Genomic DNA, 18,321 nt, shown 5'->3' with positions numbered 1-18,321 from the left:
AAGAACTCTTAAAACTCAACAATAAGAAAACAAACAGTTCAGACACCTCAGTAAAGAAGATATACAGATGAATATATTCATAAGCATATGAAAAGATGCTCCACATCATATGTCATCAGGGAATTGAAAATTAAAACAATAAGGGGATACCACTATTTACCTATTAGAATGCCCAAAATCCTGAACACTGACAACACCAAGTGCTGACAAGGATGTGGAGCAACAGGAACTCTGTTTGTTGCTGGTGGAAATGAAAAATGATACAGCCGCTTTGAAAGACAGTTTGGCAGTTTCTTACAAAACTAAAGATGCTCTTACCTTGTGATCCAGTTTTCCCAAAGGGGTGAAAACTTATGTCCACATGATAACCTGCACAGATGTTTATAGCAGCTTTATTCATAATTGCCCATACTTGGAAGCAAACAAGATGTCCTTCAGTAGGTAAATGGATTTAAAAAATTGGTGCATTCAGGCAATGTAAAATTATTCATTGCTTAAAAAAAAGCTATCAAGCATGAAAAGACATGAATGAAACTTAAGGGCATATTTCTAAGTAAAAGAAGCCAATCTGAAAAGGCTATATACTATATCATTTCAATTATGTGACCCTATGGAAAAGCCAAAATTTTGGATGCAGTAAAAATATCAGTGGTTGCCAGGGATTAGGGAGAAGGGAGGGATGAAGAGACTAAGCAAAGAGGGTTTTTAGGGCAGCAAAACTGTTTTATGATACCATAATGGTAGATACCTATCATTATAAATTTGTGGAAACCCTTAGAATGTGCAACACCAAGAATGAACCCTAGTGTAAACTACGGACTTCGGGTAATAATGATGTGTCAATATAGGGTCACCTGTTGTAATGAATTTACCTTTCCAGTGGGGAGTATTGTTAATGGGAATAAACAAATAAATGAAAAACTATCAGATACAATAGGGTTATAATGCATTACAAATGTCTTGGGGATTAGTTACGATCTGATGGTCAAGGAAGACAGCCCTGAGGAAATAACATTTAAACTGAGATCTGAATGACAAACCAAAGCTAGTCTTGAGATCATCTCACCAGAAGAGCAGCCTTCCATGACTCGCCCTAAAGTAGGAATGGGCTCTGTGTGTTGCAGGAACAGAAAGAAAACGACAGTGTCTTGGACTTGGTACTTCGAGACCAAGACAAAGAAGAGTTGGAGATGCACTAAGAGAGCGTCTTGCAGGCTGGAGGATGGAGTTTGGCTTATATTATAAGTGCAAGGAGAAGACACGGAGGGACCCCATCAGATTTGGATATTTAGAGGTGTACTCTGATTGAGCTGTGGACAATAGGTTATAAGTGGCAAACATGGAAGTTGGAATATGGAGAGGAGATTATTGACAGTGTCTCAGTGAGAAGTGGTTACCTTTTGAACTTGGGTGGGAAGGAGTAAAGGTGGAGGTGAGTGCATGGATCTTGCCCATGTTCTCCATTCAGACTTGACAGTGCTGGTATGGATTGTATGTATTTGTATGTTAGGGATGGGGTGATGGAAAATGAGAAAAGAGAGGATGATTACTGGGCCTTGGTCAGTATCTAGCAAGATGTGGAAACATTGATTGGAAGAACAGAGTTGAGGGAAATCATGAATCCTGTTTCGGACATGGTAAGTTTGAAAGTCCTATTGGATGTGCAAGTGAAATATCAAGTAGACAGCCTGTATAAATGAGTCAAAGTTAAAGAGACGGACTGAGGGGGAAGTATAAACTTGAGTGTGATTGACTTAGTGACAATATTTAAAGCCTATGGGGCTTGAAATTACCACAGGAGAGAGTGCAGATAGAGAATGGAAGAGGTTCCAGGGCCAAACCCCAAAGCATACCATTTAGGGGTCAATCATAGGAGAAGCAGGCAAAAAGAGGAGGAGTAGCTAGTGAGTTAGAAAGAAAATCATCAGAGTGAGATGTACAGAAGCAGGAGGAGAAAATATTTCAAGAACAAAGTGTGTCCCCTTGTGTCAGATGCTACCAAGAGGCCACATGAAGGAAAGTGTGATATTGGAAGAAGTGATGTTGGAATTAGCAACCTGAATACCTCAGTGGCTGTGACAAGAGCATGTTTATTGGAAGAATAGGAGGGAAACCTGACAGAGTGACAGCACAAGGTGCTGAAACAGATTCTAACTTCAGATAGTTCTTTTTAGATGTGTTTCTGTGAAGAGGACAGAGAAATGGGACAGAAGCTGGAAGTAGAAGTGAGGAGAGGGAGCTTAAGGGTTTCCAAATATATAGTGGCAAAACCTGGAAAATGTATAAATGTCTACTAATATGGGAATCCTTAAATTATTAGCTTTTAAGTAGAATGCAAGCGTATGTGGACATGTATGTAGACATCTTTTGTATGGATAAAATATGTCACAATAACAATTTTTAAAAATGAGTAAATGTGGAGATTACACACACGAGATGACAAAGTGAGCACAGATGTCTATTCTCTTCCCACTGAGTACCATTTAAAAATAATAAAGGAATATAAACATAAGATGGCAATAACAATGAGAATGGAAGGGAGAGGAGATACCGATGTCTTTGACCGTAAAATGTCAAAGAGGCTTTAAACTTGGGGACAGGAGTGAGAAACAGGACATAAAACAGGGAATAAGTAAAGAAATGTTAAAGTCTTTTCCTTGCCCCTTTTTGCTTGTAGGAAGAAAGCCCAATAGCCAGTAATTATGCTTCAAGCAAAAAAAAAGTTCTCTTTTTTTAAGTGTCAGATGAATTGAAGCGTATTGTGTTGGTATGAGTGCTCCAGAGTGATGTCATATTCATTGTGGCATTTGGGAAGCATTCTGAGTAAGAGGCCACTCAGGCAACAAGCCCAGTGCAAATATACAGAAATCCAGGTCTGGTCTCCATTGCCTCCTTTTTTTTTTTTTTAATTAAGAGACAAAGATATAAACCAGATATTTGTAGGAAACCTACAGATAAAGTCAAATATGCACAAAGAGAACTTTTGAAAAATAAAACCCTCCTTTTAAAACTCCAGCATCCTCAAAGAAATTCTAAAACATATTGCATCCATTTAAAAATGCATCCATTAAAAAAAAAAAAGTCCTGAATGCTGTGAAAAGAAAAAAAAAAAAGAACGCATCAGAGAATAAGACAGCCCGTGGAAATTAAAATGCAACTTTTGAAATTTTAAAATTTAGTGGATGATTTGCCAGACGAAATTGAGAAAAATCTCCCACCATGTAGAACAGGGGTTGGCAAACTTTTCTAAGAGCCAGAGAGTAACTATTTTCAGCTTTGCAAGCCATTCCATCTCTGTCACAATCATTTGCTCTGGCTTTGCCAATAAAACTTTATAAACATGAGTTGCACATAATTTTTACACTTCATAAAATGTTATTCTTCTTTTGATTTTTTCCTACCATTTAAAAGTATAAAAATCGTTATTAATTAGCTTGTGGACCATAAAAAAATAGGTAATGGACTTGATTTGGCCCATGGGGCCATATTTTGTTGACCCCTAATGTAGAAGAAAGATACAGATGATATGTAGGGAAAGCAAAGTAAATTGTGGCACGAATTTAAGCAACTGCTGGCATATAATAAAAGAAAATCTTTTTGATTTTCCTGTTGGGAAACTTCTTTGAGATTTTCAGCGGATATGACATTGGACTGCTGAGACTGTGGTGTAAGAAAAAATAATCCAAACCAATCGAATTGTCCCAGCATCTGAACAGTATTTACACAGTCACAATAAGGCAAATGCTGCTTATTGATTAACTTCGAATCAATCTGCAGTCATAACATGGCAGATCAGATCAGAGGGTGTAGGACAGAAAACATGTGCTATTAACCTTGAAAATATAAAAATACTGTGGATGACAGAAAGTGGGACTTGGAAGAGATGAACAAGTATAGAAAACATAAAAAGAAGGAAATTAACAAGTATAGAAAAAATAAAAACAAGTCCTTATTTGGAAAATCACATAGATTTAAGTATATTGTTTAAGGTTGAAAAAATAACCAATTAAGAACTAAAGTTAACAATACCAAGAGCAAACCAAAGAGAGGAGAGAAGGAAGCTATCATATGTGTGTTAATTCCTGATCATTCTCACCAGGGTATCTGCAGGTAATTCTCTAAGTCTGATAAATTAAAGGCACTGAAAATAGAAACCATTAAGAGGTCGCCCCTGGAAATTGCAGCTGGAGTTAGAGAAGGGAAATATTTGAATTAAACCGTGTGTGCGTATGTGTGTTCTACTTCAAAGAAATAATAGTTTCCAGTGAGAAGAGATGGGACAGAAGACTGGGGTTTTTCACTATAAGCCCTTTTGTATAACTTTTTCTAAAAAAAGCATGTAGCAACAAAATTAAAAATAGGATGATGATAGAAGCATAAAAATTACTTACATTGTTAAGCAACTAAGGATACATAATTTTTTGTTCAGACGGGGATATGGCCTTAAAAACGTGTACATGGACATGGATTCTGGACAAACAGTTTATTAAAGTAAAGGTAATTGTGTTAATGAGAGAAATCCTAGCTAAAATTTTCTTTAATTTGTAAAAGTCAGTATTTTAAAAGTTAATGTAAATTAATATGAAAACTGTTTTTTCTGTTATCTCATAAAATTCATCTCACCTCTATTTTGTTCTCTTCCCTATTGTATGTGTGTAGTGAGATTTCAAAGCTCTATCTCAGATTGTCAGAGTATTTTGTCTGAGTTGATCAGTTTATCTGAACTGGAGTTTGTCCCAGCATTAGTCAGCTTGGACTGCCATAACAAAACTCCATAAACTGAGTGGCTTCAACAACAGAAATTTCTTTCTCACAGTTCTAGAGGCTGGAAGTCTGAGCTCAGGGTGCCAGCGTGGTTGGGTTCTGGCGAGAGCTCTCTTCTTGGCTTGCAGAAGGCTGCCTTCTTGCTGTGTCCTCACATGGTGGGGAGAGAGACAAAGAGCTGTCTGGTGTCTCTTCTTATGTAAGAACATTAATCCTATCAGATCAAGATCCCACCTTATAACCTCAGTTAACCTTAATTACTCTCATAAAGGCCCTATTTCCAAATAGAGTCACGTTGGGGGGGTTAGAGCTTCAACACAGATGTTTTGGATAGATGCAAACATTCAGCCCATAACAGCACCCACTGAATTAAGTTGTCATTTGCCTGAATTGAACATGTGGACAAATTGTTTTGCCACCAACAAATCGTGCAGCTGGGGAGTGGCTGTCCATACAGGCTTAACTTTTAATGCCCAAGAACTCTACTATTGGAAGCTTTGCACAGGCTGACCCCTATCTTAACAGATTCTAGAGTTTAGGGGTCTCCCAACCCTGGAGTCCCTACCCTGCCCTTGCTAAATTCAATTGCAGCAACATTTTCTTAATACTTTTTTCTTTTTTCCCCTGAGTGCTAACAGCATGGTGGCCCCAACTTGGCAAGACCCATCAGCCCTTTCTTTTCTGTAAAACCATCCAAAGTAAACACTCAGTCTTTTTATTATTTTGTTTGATCTTCACAACAACTTTGTAAGGTGGGCAGAGAAGGTGGTTCTATTCATACTTTAGTGGTGATGTAATTGAGAGACAGATATCAGCACTGTCCTACTCTACAGTGCAGAAAATGTGCCTCTTGTCACAATAAGGAGAGTGGAAAGAGCCCTGGACTAGGGGTCAGATGACTGGTGCCAGCCCCAGCTCTACCCTTAGCGTACCTGGATTCGAACAAAGGCAGGGTTAATCTTGATCAGATTTATCTTAATTGATTCAAGTAAGGATTCAATCTGGCACTGGGAACCTCAGTAAGATAGCTCACATCTTCTTTTCCCTTATGTCCATCAAACCAGAGTGAGATCAGGAAGTGAGCATGGAGTTTGAATTCACTAGCAGTGTGGCCTTGGATGAGTCACTTCGCCTCTCTAAGCCTGCTTCTCTGTAAACTGGAAGTAATAACTACTTTGTAGGTTGTTGAGATGATTAAAAATGATTTATCTAAAGTACTCAAAACAATTCTTTCCATAGGCTGTGTTACAAAATTGTATCTAATATTACGTCTGGAATGGCATTAATAAGCTCTTCTGCCACATTCCCAAGCATGATTGGGGCAGACTTGACCAGGCATGTTCTCATAGTGATTTCAGAGGGGCAAGAAAGAGTGTACCACATGAAAGAAAGGCCTCTTGAGAACTCAGCTCAGACCTGGCCCATCCTCACCACCCTGTTGTTCTTTTATTCTTTTGCCCCACTCCCAGACTCAAAACATGTAGAAATAGATGCCACCTTATGGCTGAAGGACCTCCTGGTGTTGCAGAGTGTAATTTGCACTAAGGGCTTTTTTTGTTTTGTTTTATTTTTCGCTGAGGAAGAGTTACCCGGAGCTAACATCCGTGCCAGTCTTCCTCTATTTTTTAGTAGGGGGACTACCAGCACGGCATGGCCACTAACAGAGTGGTAATGTAGGTCCACACCTGGGAACCACACCTGGGCCTCTGCAGAGCTTAACCACTAGGCCACTAGGGCTGGCCAGCACTGAGGCCATTTTTGTTAACAACCTACCATGTTGTTATTCCGAAGGAATTGTCATAGAAGTATGTAATGATGATGATCAGTAACCATTTTTATGGTTCATATTTGTTTTCCTTTATGCTTTTGTCATGCTTTCATTCATCCAACACTTGCACAGGGTATTCCCTTAAGGTACATGCTCAGAGCGCATGTGCGCCTTTGTGCCTTGCACGCATAGCATCTCCCGTAGGTTCTGCTCATCTGGGCAGATGAGTGATGGATTTCCCTGCTGTGCTAAGGAAGAGCAGACACAAAGTACAGTGTGATCCTCTCCCTCCGTATTTCTCTTGACAGGCACAACAATCTGGGCTGATAGGAAAAGCAGGCCTTGATATCCAGGCCACCGGGATGCCAGAGACATCTTGTTTTCTCTTGACTGCCTGGGCACGTCTGTTTATTCCCTCTATGAGGTTTTACTCTTAGAAATTTTGATGCCCAGCAGTGTGCATTTGAGAGAGAGCAGATTTTACCAGCGTTCCATGCAAGCATCCGATTCACAGCTTGTGAGCAGTAGAGTCTACACATCTGGATGGTGCACCTTTATAAATAGCTCCATCAGGTGGCTGGGGAATCCGGGCTGTATCTGTGGTGTGGCATTAGGACACTTTGTGCATGACTGTCCCTGAAGACAAAGAAGAGCAGACTCTGAGTCGGAGGGAACCCAGTGCCATGGCTGAATGTTGTGTAGTTGCAGCAAAGCCCAACCTGAATGAGGAGCATCCCTGTGCCTCTCCTCATTTGGTACCTTTCTCTTTCCATTTACTTCCCTTTTTCCATCTTTTCTTCCAGTTCCTATGCCTACCTTGTCCACTGGTGCCTTTTAATCTTCCTTCTTTCTTATCAGCTGTTTTTCTTTGGGTCTTAGCTCATCACACCTAACATCATGTCAGAATGCCTGCCACTCATCTCCAGTCAGCTGGACTCCACAGACTTCCTGTTTCTGCTGCGCTATTGCTTACCCAAGTCAGGCTTGGGAATCCAGCATTGGGAGAGCGTATTAATGCCATTCAAGAGATACGAAGGGATACTTTCCTGAACACATAGGATATGGCAGGCACTACTAAAGTGCTTTAGATAAACCATTTCTAATCCTTCCACAATTGACAAGGTAGGTATTATTTCCAGTGTTTTGAGGAACACATTTAGAATGGTTCAGCGACCTGCCCAAGATCACGGTGCTAGTGAATGCCAGAGCTGGCCTCCAGTCCAGGTCTGGGTGATTCCAAATGCCAAAGCTTGTTTCATTACATCACTCTCTGTGTCATTCAGAAATGAAAAAATTGAGGATCAGAAATGTAAGTTATCTTGCTAAGAATTATAGTGCTAGAATATCGCTCATTTTTAGCTCAATATAAGAGAAATCTAATGGGAGGAAAAGCTGTTTTAGTTTCAACCTAGGAATGTTAAGAGCACAACTTGGACTAGAAGCAGTTTTCTGACACTCAAGGATATAGGATCTGTGATATATAAGGATAGACCAGACAGTTCTTTCATTCATTCACTGTTGAGTGCCTGCTGTGTGCCAGGCGCTGTTCTAAAGTTTGGAATTTTTCGCAAAATAAGAAAGATTCCTACCCTTGTGGAGGTCACAAGCCAGTTGGAAGAGACAGATAATAAACAATAGACAAAATGAATGAAGTGTTAGTGTATTAAATGATACTTGCTATGGAGAAGGAAGCAGTGGAACAAGGTAATGGGAATCGAAAGCGCCAGAGGGAGGAGTGTTGCATTTTAAAAGGGAGACAGGATAGGACTTACTGAGGAGGTAAGATTTGAGCAAAGACTTGAAGGAAGTGAGGAAATTAGACATGTAGGTTTCTGAGAGAACACTCCAGGCAAAATAAGAAGTGGGTATGGTTGGCATTTGTGAGCAACAGCAAGAAGGCTAGTATAGTGGGAGCAGAATGTATTACAGAAAGAACGGTGAAGGTATCTAGATTGCTTGAGGCATGGTAAGCCATTTTAAAGATTTAAAATAAGGGCAAGAGAGAAGCAGAATTAGGTTCAGGAGGTACCCAGCTGAAGTAATCTAGGTGTGACACGATAGTGTTTCTCATCAGGATTGTAGCAATGTTGGTGAGCAAAAGAGATTGGAGTCTGCATATATTTGAAGGTAGACCCCTCAGGTTTTCCCAGTAGATTAGATGTGGAATGCTAGAGAAAGAGAGGAATCTATGACGAATTCAAGATTTGGGGCTTCACCAACAGGAAGTACGGAGTTTCTCCCAAATGAGATGTAGAAGGCAGTTTTCAGAGAAAAAACAGGAGGTCAGTTTTGGGCATGTTGAATTTGAAATGTTTACTACATATGCAAATAGAACTGTGAAGTCATCAGTTGTGCACATGATTCTTTAGTTTGGAGAGAAGACTGGGCTGGAGATAATTTGGGATTTATCAGCATATATTTACATATATGTTAAAAATTTTAAAAAAAAAGGGCATGAGACCCAATGGAGAGCACCAATGTGATGTGTGAAATGGAAATCACTGCAGTGGGTGGTGAGATTTATCTGGCATCGCACCAAAGGTGGGACTCAAGAATCAGAAAAATGATGGAAATCTGATTTTGTCTTCAATACAAAAGACTATTTTAAACATTAGAGTTTATTAGCAATGGAATGGCCTGTTTCACAGGATGCATTTTCTGATGCTGTGAATTTTCAGGGAAAGCCTTAAATCTAGATCATCGTTTTCCCAAATTTTGTGTACCTCCAAAAGAAAAAAAAAAAGAGAAAAAAATAATTATTTTCAATTTGGGGCTTAAGATTTTATCTTTATTTATCCAAGTAAAGTTGTTTACACATGTGCGCACACACCCTGGTATATTTATTGTGGTGCAGGTTTACTAACCACCATTTTACATGTTTTAAAGTGGATCAGATTCTTGTCTTAGCTTTAAACTTGAACCCACTGACCATTTAGATTCTTTCAAACTTTCCATTTCTTTGAGTTTGTGGTTCTGAGCATTTAGGAATAAAAAAAGGCCATCGCTAAACTTGGATATGGACAAATTAAGGAAAAAAATTATATCAGGCCAAATTTGTCTTTTCCTTTTTTCTTTTAATGACGCCACCACAATGATGTCTTAAAACAGTGGTTCTCAAACTTAGTCCCAGGACCCTCTTGTACTCTTAAAAGTTATTGAAGACATCAAAGAGCTTTTGTTTACTATGGATAGTGCAAATATAGAACAAGCAATACATTGGTTAATAAGGATCTCATATGATGGATTCAAACCTGCAAAATATAATTGAGATTCATTAAAATCTACTTTCAAGATAAGAGAGCCCTAGTTTTACTGAAATTAATTTGAAGACTCAAAGCTTTGGATTTTCTCTAAGTTCGGTACGAGCCAATGATGTAACTCAGTAATAATAAAGGTTTAGGGTTCAATAATATATTTCACTTTTGTAATCAGTACATTTAGGACACTGGCTTTTGAAGGAAATATTAATAAGCTACAATGCCCTGTGGAGGAGACTGGAAAGTAATAGATCTAAAATAGATGTCATATGAAGAACAGTTGAAGAAACTAATAATACCACATTGTGTACTTGGAAAAATTACTAATGTTGCTTACCTGTTACCACTACTTAGGGGTGCTCAACTGCTCAGAAGAGATGAACATTACAAATTAGGAAGCATGAACTGATCCAGGTGATATTAAAGCAGTAGGTAAAGATGAGAAAATGGGAAATAACATTACATATATTTATCTTTCATTCGTGCAAGAGGAAATGTGTTCAACTTTTACCTGGAAACTTTCTAGCTGTGAAATCTCTTCTCTTTGGGAGGCATGAAGTTTAATAGCTTCATTCATCCTAAGATATTTTGGTCCAAACCCAGGAATGACCAAGTGGATCTCATAAGCAACCCTGGAAACAGAATACAATAGAAGAGGTAGCTTTTAAAATTTTTCTAACCACCTCTTCCCATGAAGGAGTTAAGATGAAAGAAGAGGGCATTATTAGTATTTAGAAATTAACTAATTTATGTTGTCGTAATGGCAAGATTTGTATAATAGGACAGAACTCTAATGGGCCTAAAAAAAAGTAGAACATTTTGGAAAGGGAATCGGGAAAGGAATTTTAGGTGCGGTCTAACTGGTTAAGATTGGAATGGAATTATTTAATTTTTTTAAAATTTAATATCAAAAGTACACTGGTACAAAATTAGAATTGTTTTCTCTCTGTTTAAAGGACAAAGTTTTATTAGTCAGTTGACCTCTTGATAAGAGATTGAAATGTTTTTTAACTTTTTGGGTAATCTGTCTAGACAGCAAAGGTTTTGTGTCTTACTAAAATTATGTGCTGTGCTTCACATTGTCTTTATCATGTCCTTGATTACTTAAGAAAACCTAGTCTTCTCAATATTAAAAGAGCTAAGTTTTGTTCACAACTCTGTAAGCTTCTGTATTTACCTTTAACACCTTCTATTGTCACTTGGGCTAAATAAATATTATTTCATTAAAAAATTTTAATGAATTCAACTGCCAAGTATTCTGTGAACCAGCCCATCCTTCCTGATATTTAGAGGCCCCCTTTTGGGTGAACGAACATCAAAAGCTGCCAAAGTAGACGTCAGTGGTTTGTTGTATGTGTGTTTTTCCTCCCCCTCCTCCCTTCTTCTTCTTCCCCTTTTCTCCATTCTTCCTCCAATCTTGAGTAAGAATATACAGTGGAAGCCAATAAAAGAGAGGACTCTGGAACTAAGGAAAAGACAATGTGGGATGATAAGGGAAGGAGGCAAGGTTTAGAACTTGCAAATACTTGATTATAAAATGAGATGCTTGTAAGTATGTTTACTATTTTCTGATAATTGGTCATAAAGCTCACTATATCCTGCCAGTGGATATAAACAATCAATGCATTCTCTATTTTTTCACAGTCAACCCGCTGGGCCTCAGGCAAGCTTACCTAGTTAAGAGTTTGTACAGCCATTGGGAGCTTAAAGTTGTGGTAGTCTCTTATAAATCCAACCCCAGTAAATTAAAAGGGAATTTAGATTGCAAAACAGTTAACGGATAATTGAATTACAAAATAAAACTTAACTTTAAAAGCAGTTCGTAATATAGTCTTTCAATATGAAAACTTCTGTGGAGTTTTTTATTACCTAGCAGAAAATCTTCAAGTTTATGTTAACTTAAAACTTGAGTTCTTTCCAGTTAAATATAAATCAAAAGTTACTATAAAACATAGCTGAAATTATTGTATATGGTTAAATTAAAATAGGAATCATTTTTTTAAAAAATAAGAATTTGCAAACAACCCTTCCCGATGTGTCTTTTGCATAAAGTGAGATCTTCCCGTGAAATAGAAATTAAAGGCTTTAGAAATGTGCTTTCAGGTTATCTATAGAAAGGCAAGAACCACTTCAGAAAAGAAATGCCTGGAATTCTACTCAGTGTCACAGTATGTAGGGGTTAAGATAACAAACTGCCTCGGGCCTCTTTCAGGGCAACAAAACAAACCAAAATTGTCTTCAGGGTGTAAATCCAGAGAATGATGTACCCAAACATGGAGAAAGAGAACTGGGGCAAATGTTTTTTTTTAATGTTTTCCTTTGGGCAGGATTTTTTTTTATTAGTTTATTGTTTTTAATGAATATGAAATACTATCTCTTTGATAAACTGTTATTATTTTGTTTTAGGCTCCTACTGTGGAAAAAAAAACCCACACAGCATGTTAGAGAAAATTTTCATCTAGAGTTGAGTATAAAGAGAGGTGTGAGTGTTGGGTTGCAGAGAAAAGGAAGGTGGTTGAAATAACATGGTGGAGCTGTTAAAATTTGATAACTCTGCACCTCCCACTGGAACAATATGATAAAAAGATTTATGTAAATTTAACATATACTTGTTCCAAATTGCACATAGAAATAAAGTTAAAACTCTTTAGAGGATCAGGTTATAGCATTCACTCCCAAAACTTGATGGCTGTTGGGTGTGAGGGTATCATGATAGAAGGAAAAGTAAGTGAGGTTGAGCTGGGGTGCTACACAAAGACAAGTTCAGGCAGAACAAATGAAAGTCTGATCTGAGAATCCAAAAAGCAGCAGCAGACTGGGGGAACTGGAATCACTATGGATATTAGCAAGTTAATGTGTAGCAAACTAAGAAAAATTTCATAATAAAGCCAAGGCTAAGAATCAACTGATAAATGGGACCAGTACTTGTATCACTATCTGATTAAGAAGAGACAAACAGTGCTTATAAATGGTAGAAATCTTTATCTCTCCCAATTTTATTATACTGGTTTACATGGAGACATATCCCTGTAGGGTCATACAGTCTGAAAAATCTGCCTAAAGCGTTGAGTTTTCTGCTGTTCAAGCAAGTGATACAAATTACTGCTTAGAGTGTATTCTGAAGGAAAAGTGAAGCAGCTCCTTGAGTGTTAGCCTCAGAACACCTTAATTATGATGAAAGGAAATTTATAACAAAAGCATGCATGGTGGGCTGGTGAGGATGCATTCTAAGTTTGTTACCAAACCAAAATGGGTTTGCTTCTTGATGAGTTGAAATCAAAGCCTTCACCAGAAGTAGTTGTCACACAAAGTAAAATTTATTTGCAGCAAATGAGGAGTCCAGGGGAATCACTTCCAAAGCCGTGGCTCTCTAAGCAAGGGGAAAGCAGGAGCCTTTTATTTTCGATGGGGAATGAATATTCAAAAGGGAAGTTTCCTCATCACACATAGAGGTGGGTAATCGTTCACACAGGTGCAGTTTGAAAACATGCTTCCACATGTGTCACATCTTATGGTAATAAGGCTTAAGCTCCTCCTGGGGTGGAAATCTTAGCATTAAAATGAAGCAAAGGTAACTTTTAGACAAAGCTCAGCCTGTCTGCACAGCTGTCACTCTTGTAATGGGGTTTGGACTGGTTCAGGGTGGTTGATGATTGCATCTCTTAACATAACTAAAAAACAACTTTGAGAAACTAAGTGCTTTTGAAACCTCCTTTGAGTTACTAGGGAAATTAGTTTTCAGTGACAAGTTGACTTCGCATGTTTGGGTTAAGCTCCCCCGAATCTCCATTTGAATGGGTTTGTCTTGGTGCTGAGAGAGCTCTGTTTCCTAGGAAATGAGCAAGGTAAAGAATGACCTTCCAGGAAGTTTAGTATATTGATGTATAAGCAGCTTTATCCTCTTTCCTTTCCCTTCCTGATTTACAGCCTCTGTGACTGGTTTATGGGGATTTTCTAAAAGATGTGATTAGCTTCACTTGCAAGAAACTTGCGAGGGGTTTCAGGGTAATGATGTGTCAGCTTTGAACTCATTCAACTCATCTGAAGGAAAATTTTTAGAGCAGGAAGGAGACAGATTCAGAGGTGCTGACTTGTGAAACCTGGTGGAAAGTGCATTTCCAGCTAAAAGAGCCAAAAGTCTAGCTTCCTAATCATGCAAAGGAAAGGAGGGTGATAACAGGCAAAAAGGGGAAAACTAAATAACAAAAGATTTACTGGCTTGTATCATCTATGCCAGAGGTCCTCCTCTCTCATAAAATGAAGAAAGCAATTGATATGGTTGCACACAGAGGTTAGAGGGAAGATGACTGGCAGCCTGACTCAAGGATGTAGGGTGGAAGGAAGAGGCTGACAAGTTTGATTAGGAGCCATGAGAGCACAACACACAGTGGGTGGAGATCAGCAAAGACCAGACTTGAAATTCACTGCTGATTAAATAAATAGTAAAGCAGATCTGTGAGCCCAGACTCAGTGAGAATGGTTTCATTTCATTAATTCATTCCCTTATTCATTGTGGTTGCATAGAGCATCTGTTAAATGCAGGGCACTCTGAGGAGCACAGATGTAACAGTTCTATCCTCACTGAGCATATAACTTAGTGTTCCAGTTATGGGGTTGCAAAACAAATTGCCCCAAAACTTAGTGGTGGGAGACAACTGTTTACGATGCTTGTGGATTATATGGGTCAGGAGTTCACCTGAGGCACAGTGGGGATGGTTTGTCTCTGCATCATGGTGTCTGGGGGCCTCAGCTGGAAGATTCAAAGGCTGGTGGCTAGAATCATCTGAAGCTTATTTACTTGTTTTCTGATGGTTGGTGGGATTGGTGGTGGCTGTTAGCTGAGAACTTAGCTGTGGCATTAGCCAAAACTCCTACACATGATCTGGGCTTCCTCACAATATAGTGGTTGGGTTGCAAAGGTGAGTGCCAGAGAGAGTGAGCTAGGCATAAGCTGTATCTTTTTAATAACCTAGCCTCAGAAGTGACATAGATAGCATCAATTCTCTTGGACTCTATTGGCCAGTACCATCACAGACCCTGCTGAAATTCAAGGGGAGGGAATATCAACCCCAAATATCAGTGGAAGAAGGCCAGTCACAATGAACACAAAGCAGATATGTATGTATGTGTATATATGTACACACATAAAATCATTTTTGGAAAGTGTAATGTACCATACTTCATAAGAGTGAAAGGAAAAAGTTACCTGATCACAAAGTAAAAAGTGATTAAGTACTAGTGTTTGTGACTATTTTGTAAGTGATGGCCCAAAGAATCATACAAGTGGAAATAGACCAATAAAAAATAACACCTGAGCACTGTTTTCTAAACTCGAATCACATACGTATCACTTCCACTAGTTTTACTATTATCTTGTTACCATCTGTCCTATTATCTTAATTTTTTTCTTTAAATTAGCCTGTTATTCAAATTTTTTAAAAGCAAACTATCTATTACTACCAAAAATAAAACTTATTTTTCTCCATAATTAGTTTGCCATAAAATAAAAGCAACCTTAAATATAATAAAACAAGACAGTTGTTAGATGTTAGATCTATCGCTTTCCGATAAAGGTTCTGAGGCCGAAGTGAGCCCTCTCTTTGTCAAAAAAACATGTTAGCAGATGTTAGAAAGATGTTAAATCACGCTCATGAAAAACTGAGGTTCTCCCTTTTGCTTTAATCTGAAAGATTGAAAGAGAATGATCCCTAGTGAAAAGGTCAGTGATATTTAAGGCCAGATCTGTTCACCTTTTGGCAGCATCCTTTAAAGAGCTATCAATATTATGATCCTACTTTGTTGGCAAACACTGATTGAGAATGATAAAAGTTATAGCTTTTATCTGCCTCAACCAAATTCCTGGGATCCATGAGGAAGACCAGCATCTAGCACAGAGCTGGTGCTTGTTAATGAATGAATGTATTTGTAACCTGCCATCTGTCAAAGGCTGGGTCCTGTGCACCTCTATGTTTTGTTTTATTTTGCGAAAACACCTCCCTGAAAGATCCAGTGAGCAATAAGAGGCCTTGGCTAGTTGGTTTCTGCATGAAGTCTAGCTACCCTATTATCTTATTACCATTCCCCACATGCTGGGAGAATTGACTTTTTGCTTCCCCTCTGTGGCATAACTAATTCCTAGACTTTACAGGACCAGCCTAAGTCCAGAGCCCCCAGGCTGACTTGCGCTTCTCAGGATGCAGGTGTCTAAATCCTGTAACAGTCATTCCTAAATGAACTATTAGCACCTGCTGGGCCCAGTTGTACTGGGCCCTAGAGATACCAGAGGACAACAAGAAATGGACACTTTCTTGGAATACAGAGAAAGGCCACTTGGGAGCAGCTATTTCTTCCCTAAAATTTAATTAATTGCTTAGCAACTGCATTGTCTTGTTGTTAGTGTTTTCTGATGAACTCTCTACTTCCTGGGGAGTTTTTCCCAGGAGAGATGACAACTTGAGAATGAGTGTGGTTTTCATGGCCTTCTCCAGCTCGACGTTTTCTTGTTTTCAGGGGTGTGGAGAAGGTCTGCAGAATGAGGGAGAGGATAAGAGCCAGACATTTATCTTCAGGGAATCCAACTTGTAGCCTTCACCCTACTCTAGGACTTCTAACAGTAGTGCTTTTCTAGGCATGGGGCTGGCGTTAACAGACCTTATTTTCGTTCTTTATTTGTAGTCAGCTACGGTGAAGCTGTCAAAACCTGTGGCTCTGTGGACTCAGCAGGATGTCTGCAAGTGGTTGAAGAAACATTGTCCAAATCAGTATCAGATCTACAGCGAGTCATTCAAACAGCATGACATAACTGGTAAAGTATGCAGTATCCAAAATATTTCACTCCCTCTCACGTTCCCATCACCATGGCCTTTCCCATACCCTTACCATGAAACAGCATCATCCTGCTGAAATTTTCTGCCCTGAGTTTACTTTAAAAGGGATGATAAATTCCAGAACCATGTGAGCCATGCTCCTTAACAAGCATAAATGGTTATCATAGAGAAGCATCGATTTTGAGAGTCCAGTAGAGAAGTATGTGGGAATCAGGGTAAGGGGTTAGGAGATTCTAGAGAAAATAAGAGTGTACCAATCCTAGAGGAAAGAAAGGGAGGAAGTCTTTCAGAGTAACTTGGTTACAGGATCAGTAGGTGGATGTTCTAAGTAGAAAAGATTTCTGAATAGGAAAATTATGAGGTGAATATACTAATATTAACCCACTGCCCCTAAAATGAATACCTTCAAAGCACAAATTAAGACTCCATTTAGACCAAGGAGCTTTGAGTATTATCTGTGGAAGCACTTGGAAGCAGAAAAGATGACAGTGTAATGAACTATATGTAAAAGGCCTTAGGATCAAATCTCTCAATTGGAGGATGGGATGGGCATCAGGGAGTGGATGGGTCCACCGTGGGAGCCCGTCAGAGGAAGGGGGTCTTTTCCAGACTTCACCCGCCCTGCTGCCCTGAGATTCTGCTTATGTGTGGTTAGCATTCCTCCCTCTCTCCTCCTTTGCAAATGCTGTGTTGAAAGATAGGACTGAAGAACCTGCTCTGTGCACCAAAACTGTGCTTCAGTGGGAAAAGTGTAAAGTCCTGATTCTATTCCAGAGTCTTCATTTTCTTCTAAGAGAAAACTGATACTCTAGTGGGAAAGTGACTTGCTCTTGAGTAGCTCAGCACTCTAGATGCCAAGCCTCTTTTTAAACTCATACTTTCTATCTTTAGAAATTGTGATTAATCTCTCTATATTCTATTCACCCTGTTACTTTGAAAAGGAGCACGTTAAGCTGAAAGTATTTATTTTTGCAGTTCAGTACTTACTCTGTAGCTTTCAGATCTGGGCAAGACCACACCTCCTTAGGGCAGGACTTCATGGGTGATTTTCAAAGTGTGTTCCATGGAGCCCTTGGGTGCACTAGAGGCTGCTAAAGGGGCAAGATTTGGGTTGAGATGAGTATGTCGACCAAAGCCACTCCTTTTATGTCTGTTTTACATATTCAAATTGTACAGGCAACTTGATTTGGATAAAAGGGTTCTAATACTAAATAATGTTTAAAAAAACACTGAACTAGATTATCATAGATTCCTGCTGACCGAGTTGGTAATGTTTAAATATATAAGGAACACACTCAAGTGCATCTCAAGCTGAGTTAACAGAATGAAATCCTCCTAATTTAAGTATTAAAATGGTCTTTACTGCCCTTTCTTTCTGATTCCAACTACAGATAATGGCCCTTTTGGATGAAATTCCTGAAATCCTGAAGGCAGTGTCATTACTTAGCTTAGATTCTAAGTGTCTAGGTTTTTTTCTTAGTCCCTCCCGTAAGAATATAAGAAAATTCTATACAGAGTCAGTCATTTCACCCCGAAAAGTAATCAATCAGTAACCATTTCGTTGATTACGGTAGCCTTCATTGGATAGTGTCTGCTTAATGTTTCTTAATGCCTGGGTGATAGTAATGGCAAAGCCTTTCTCATGATCTTATTTGAAAGTAGTGTTATCTTTTATTAGGGATGAGAGTTATGAGATACCCTTGAG

General features: G+C 38.8%; 1 protein-coding gene across 4 annotated transcripts in view; it reads left to right on the top strand.

Moving 5' to 3' along the window:
- Positions 1-18,321, top strand: part of SAMD12 (sterile alpha motif domain containing 12) — a 383,927-nt gene that overhangs the window by 153,439 nt on the left and 212,167 nt on the right. For all 4 annotated transcript variants that reach the window (XR_011493306.1, XR_011493305.1, XM_014828762.3 and 1 more), the window contains exon 3: positions 16,465-16,594. Coding sequence is in view for 2 of the 4 variants with exons in the window: in XM_014828762.3 (XP_014684248.1) it covers positions 16,465-16,594 (130 nt within the window). In the remaining 2 variants the exon portion in view is untranslated. The remainder of the gene's footprint in view (positions 1-16,464; positions 16,595-18,321) is intronic.

This window comes from Equus asinus, chromosome 12, assembly GCF_041296235.1.
Source record: "Equus asinus isolate D_3611 breed Donkey chromosome 12, EquAss-T2T_v2, whole genome shotgun sequence".
Classification (NCBI taxonomy): domain Eukaryota; kingdom Metazoa; phylum Chordata; class Mammalia; order Perissodactyla; family Equidae; genus Equus; species Equus asinus.
Note: the sequence above shows the minus strand (reverse complement) of the source record. Positions and strands in the feature narration are given on the sequence as shown.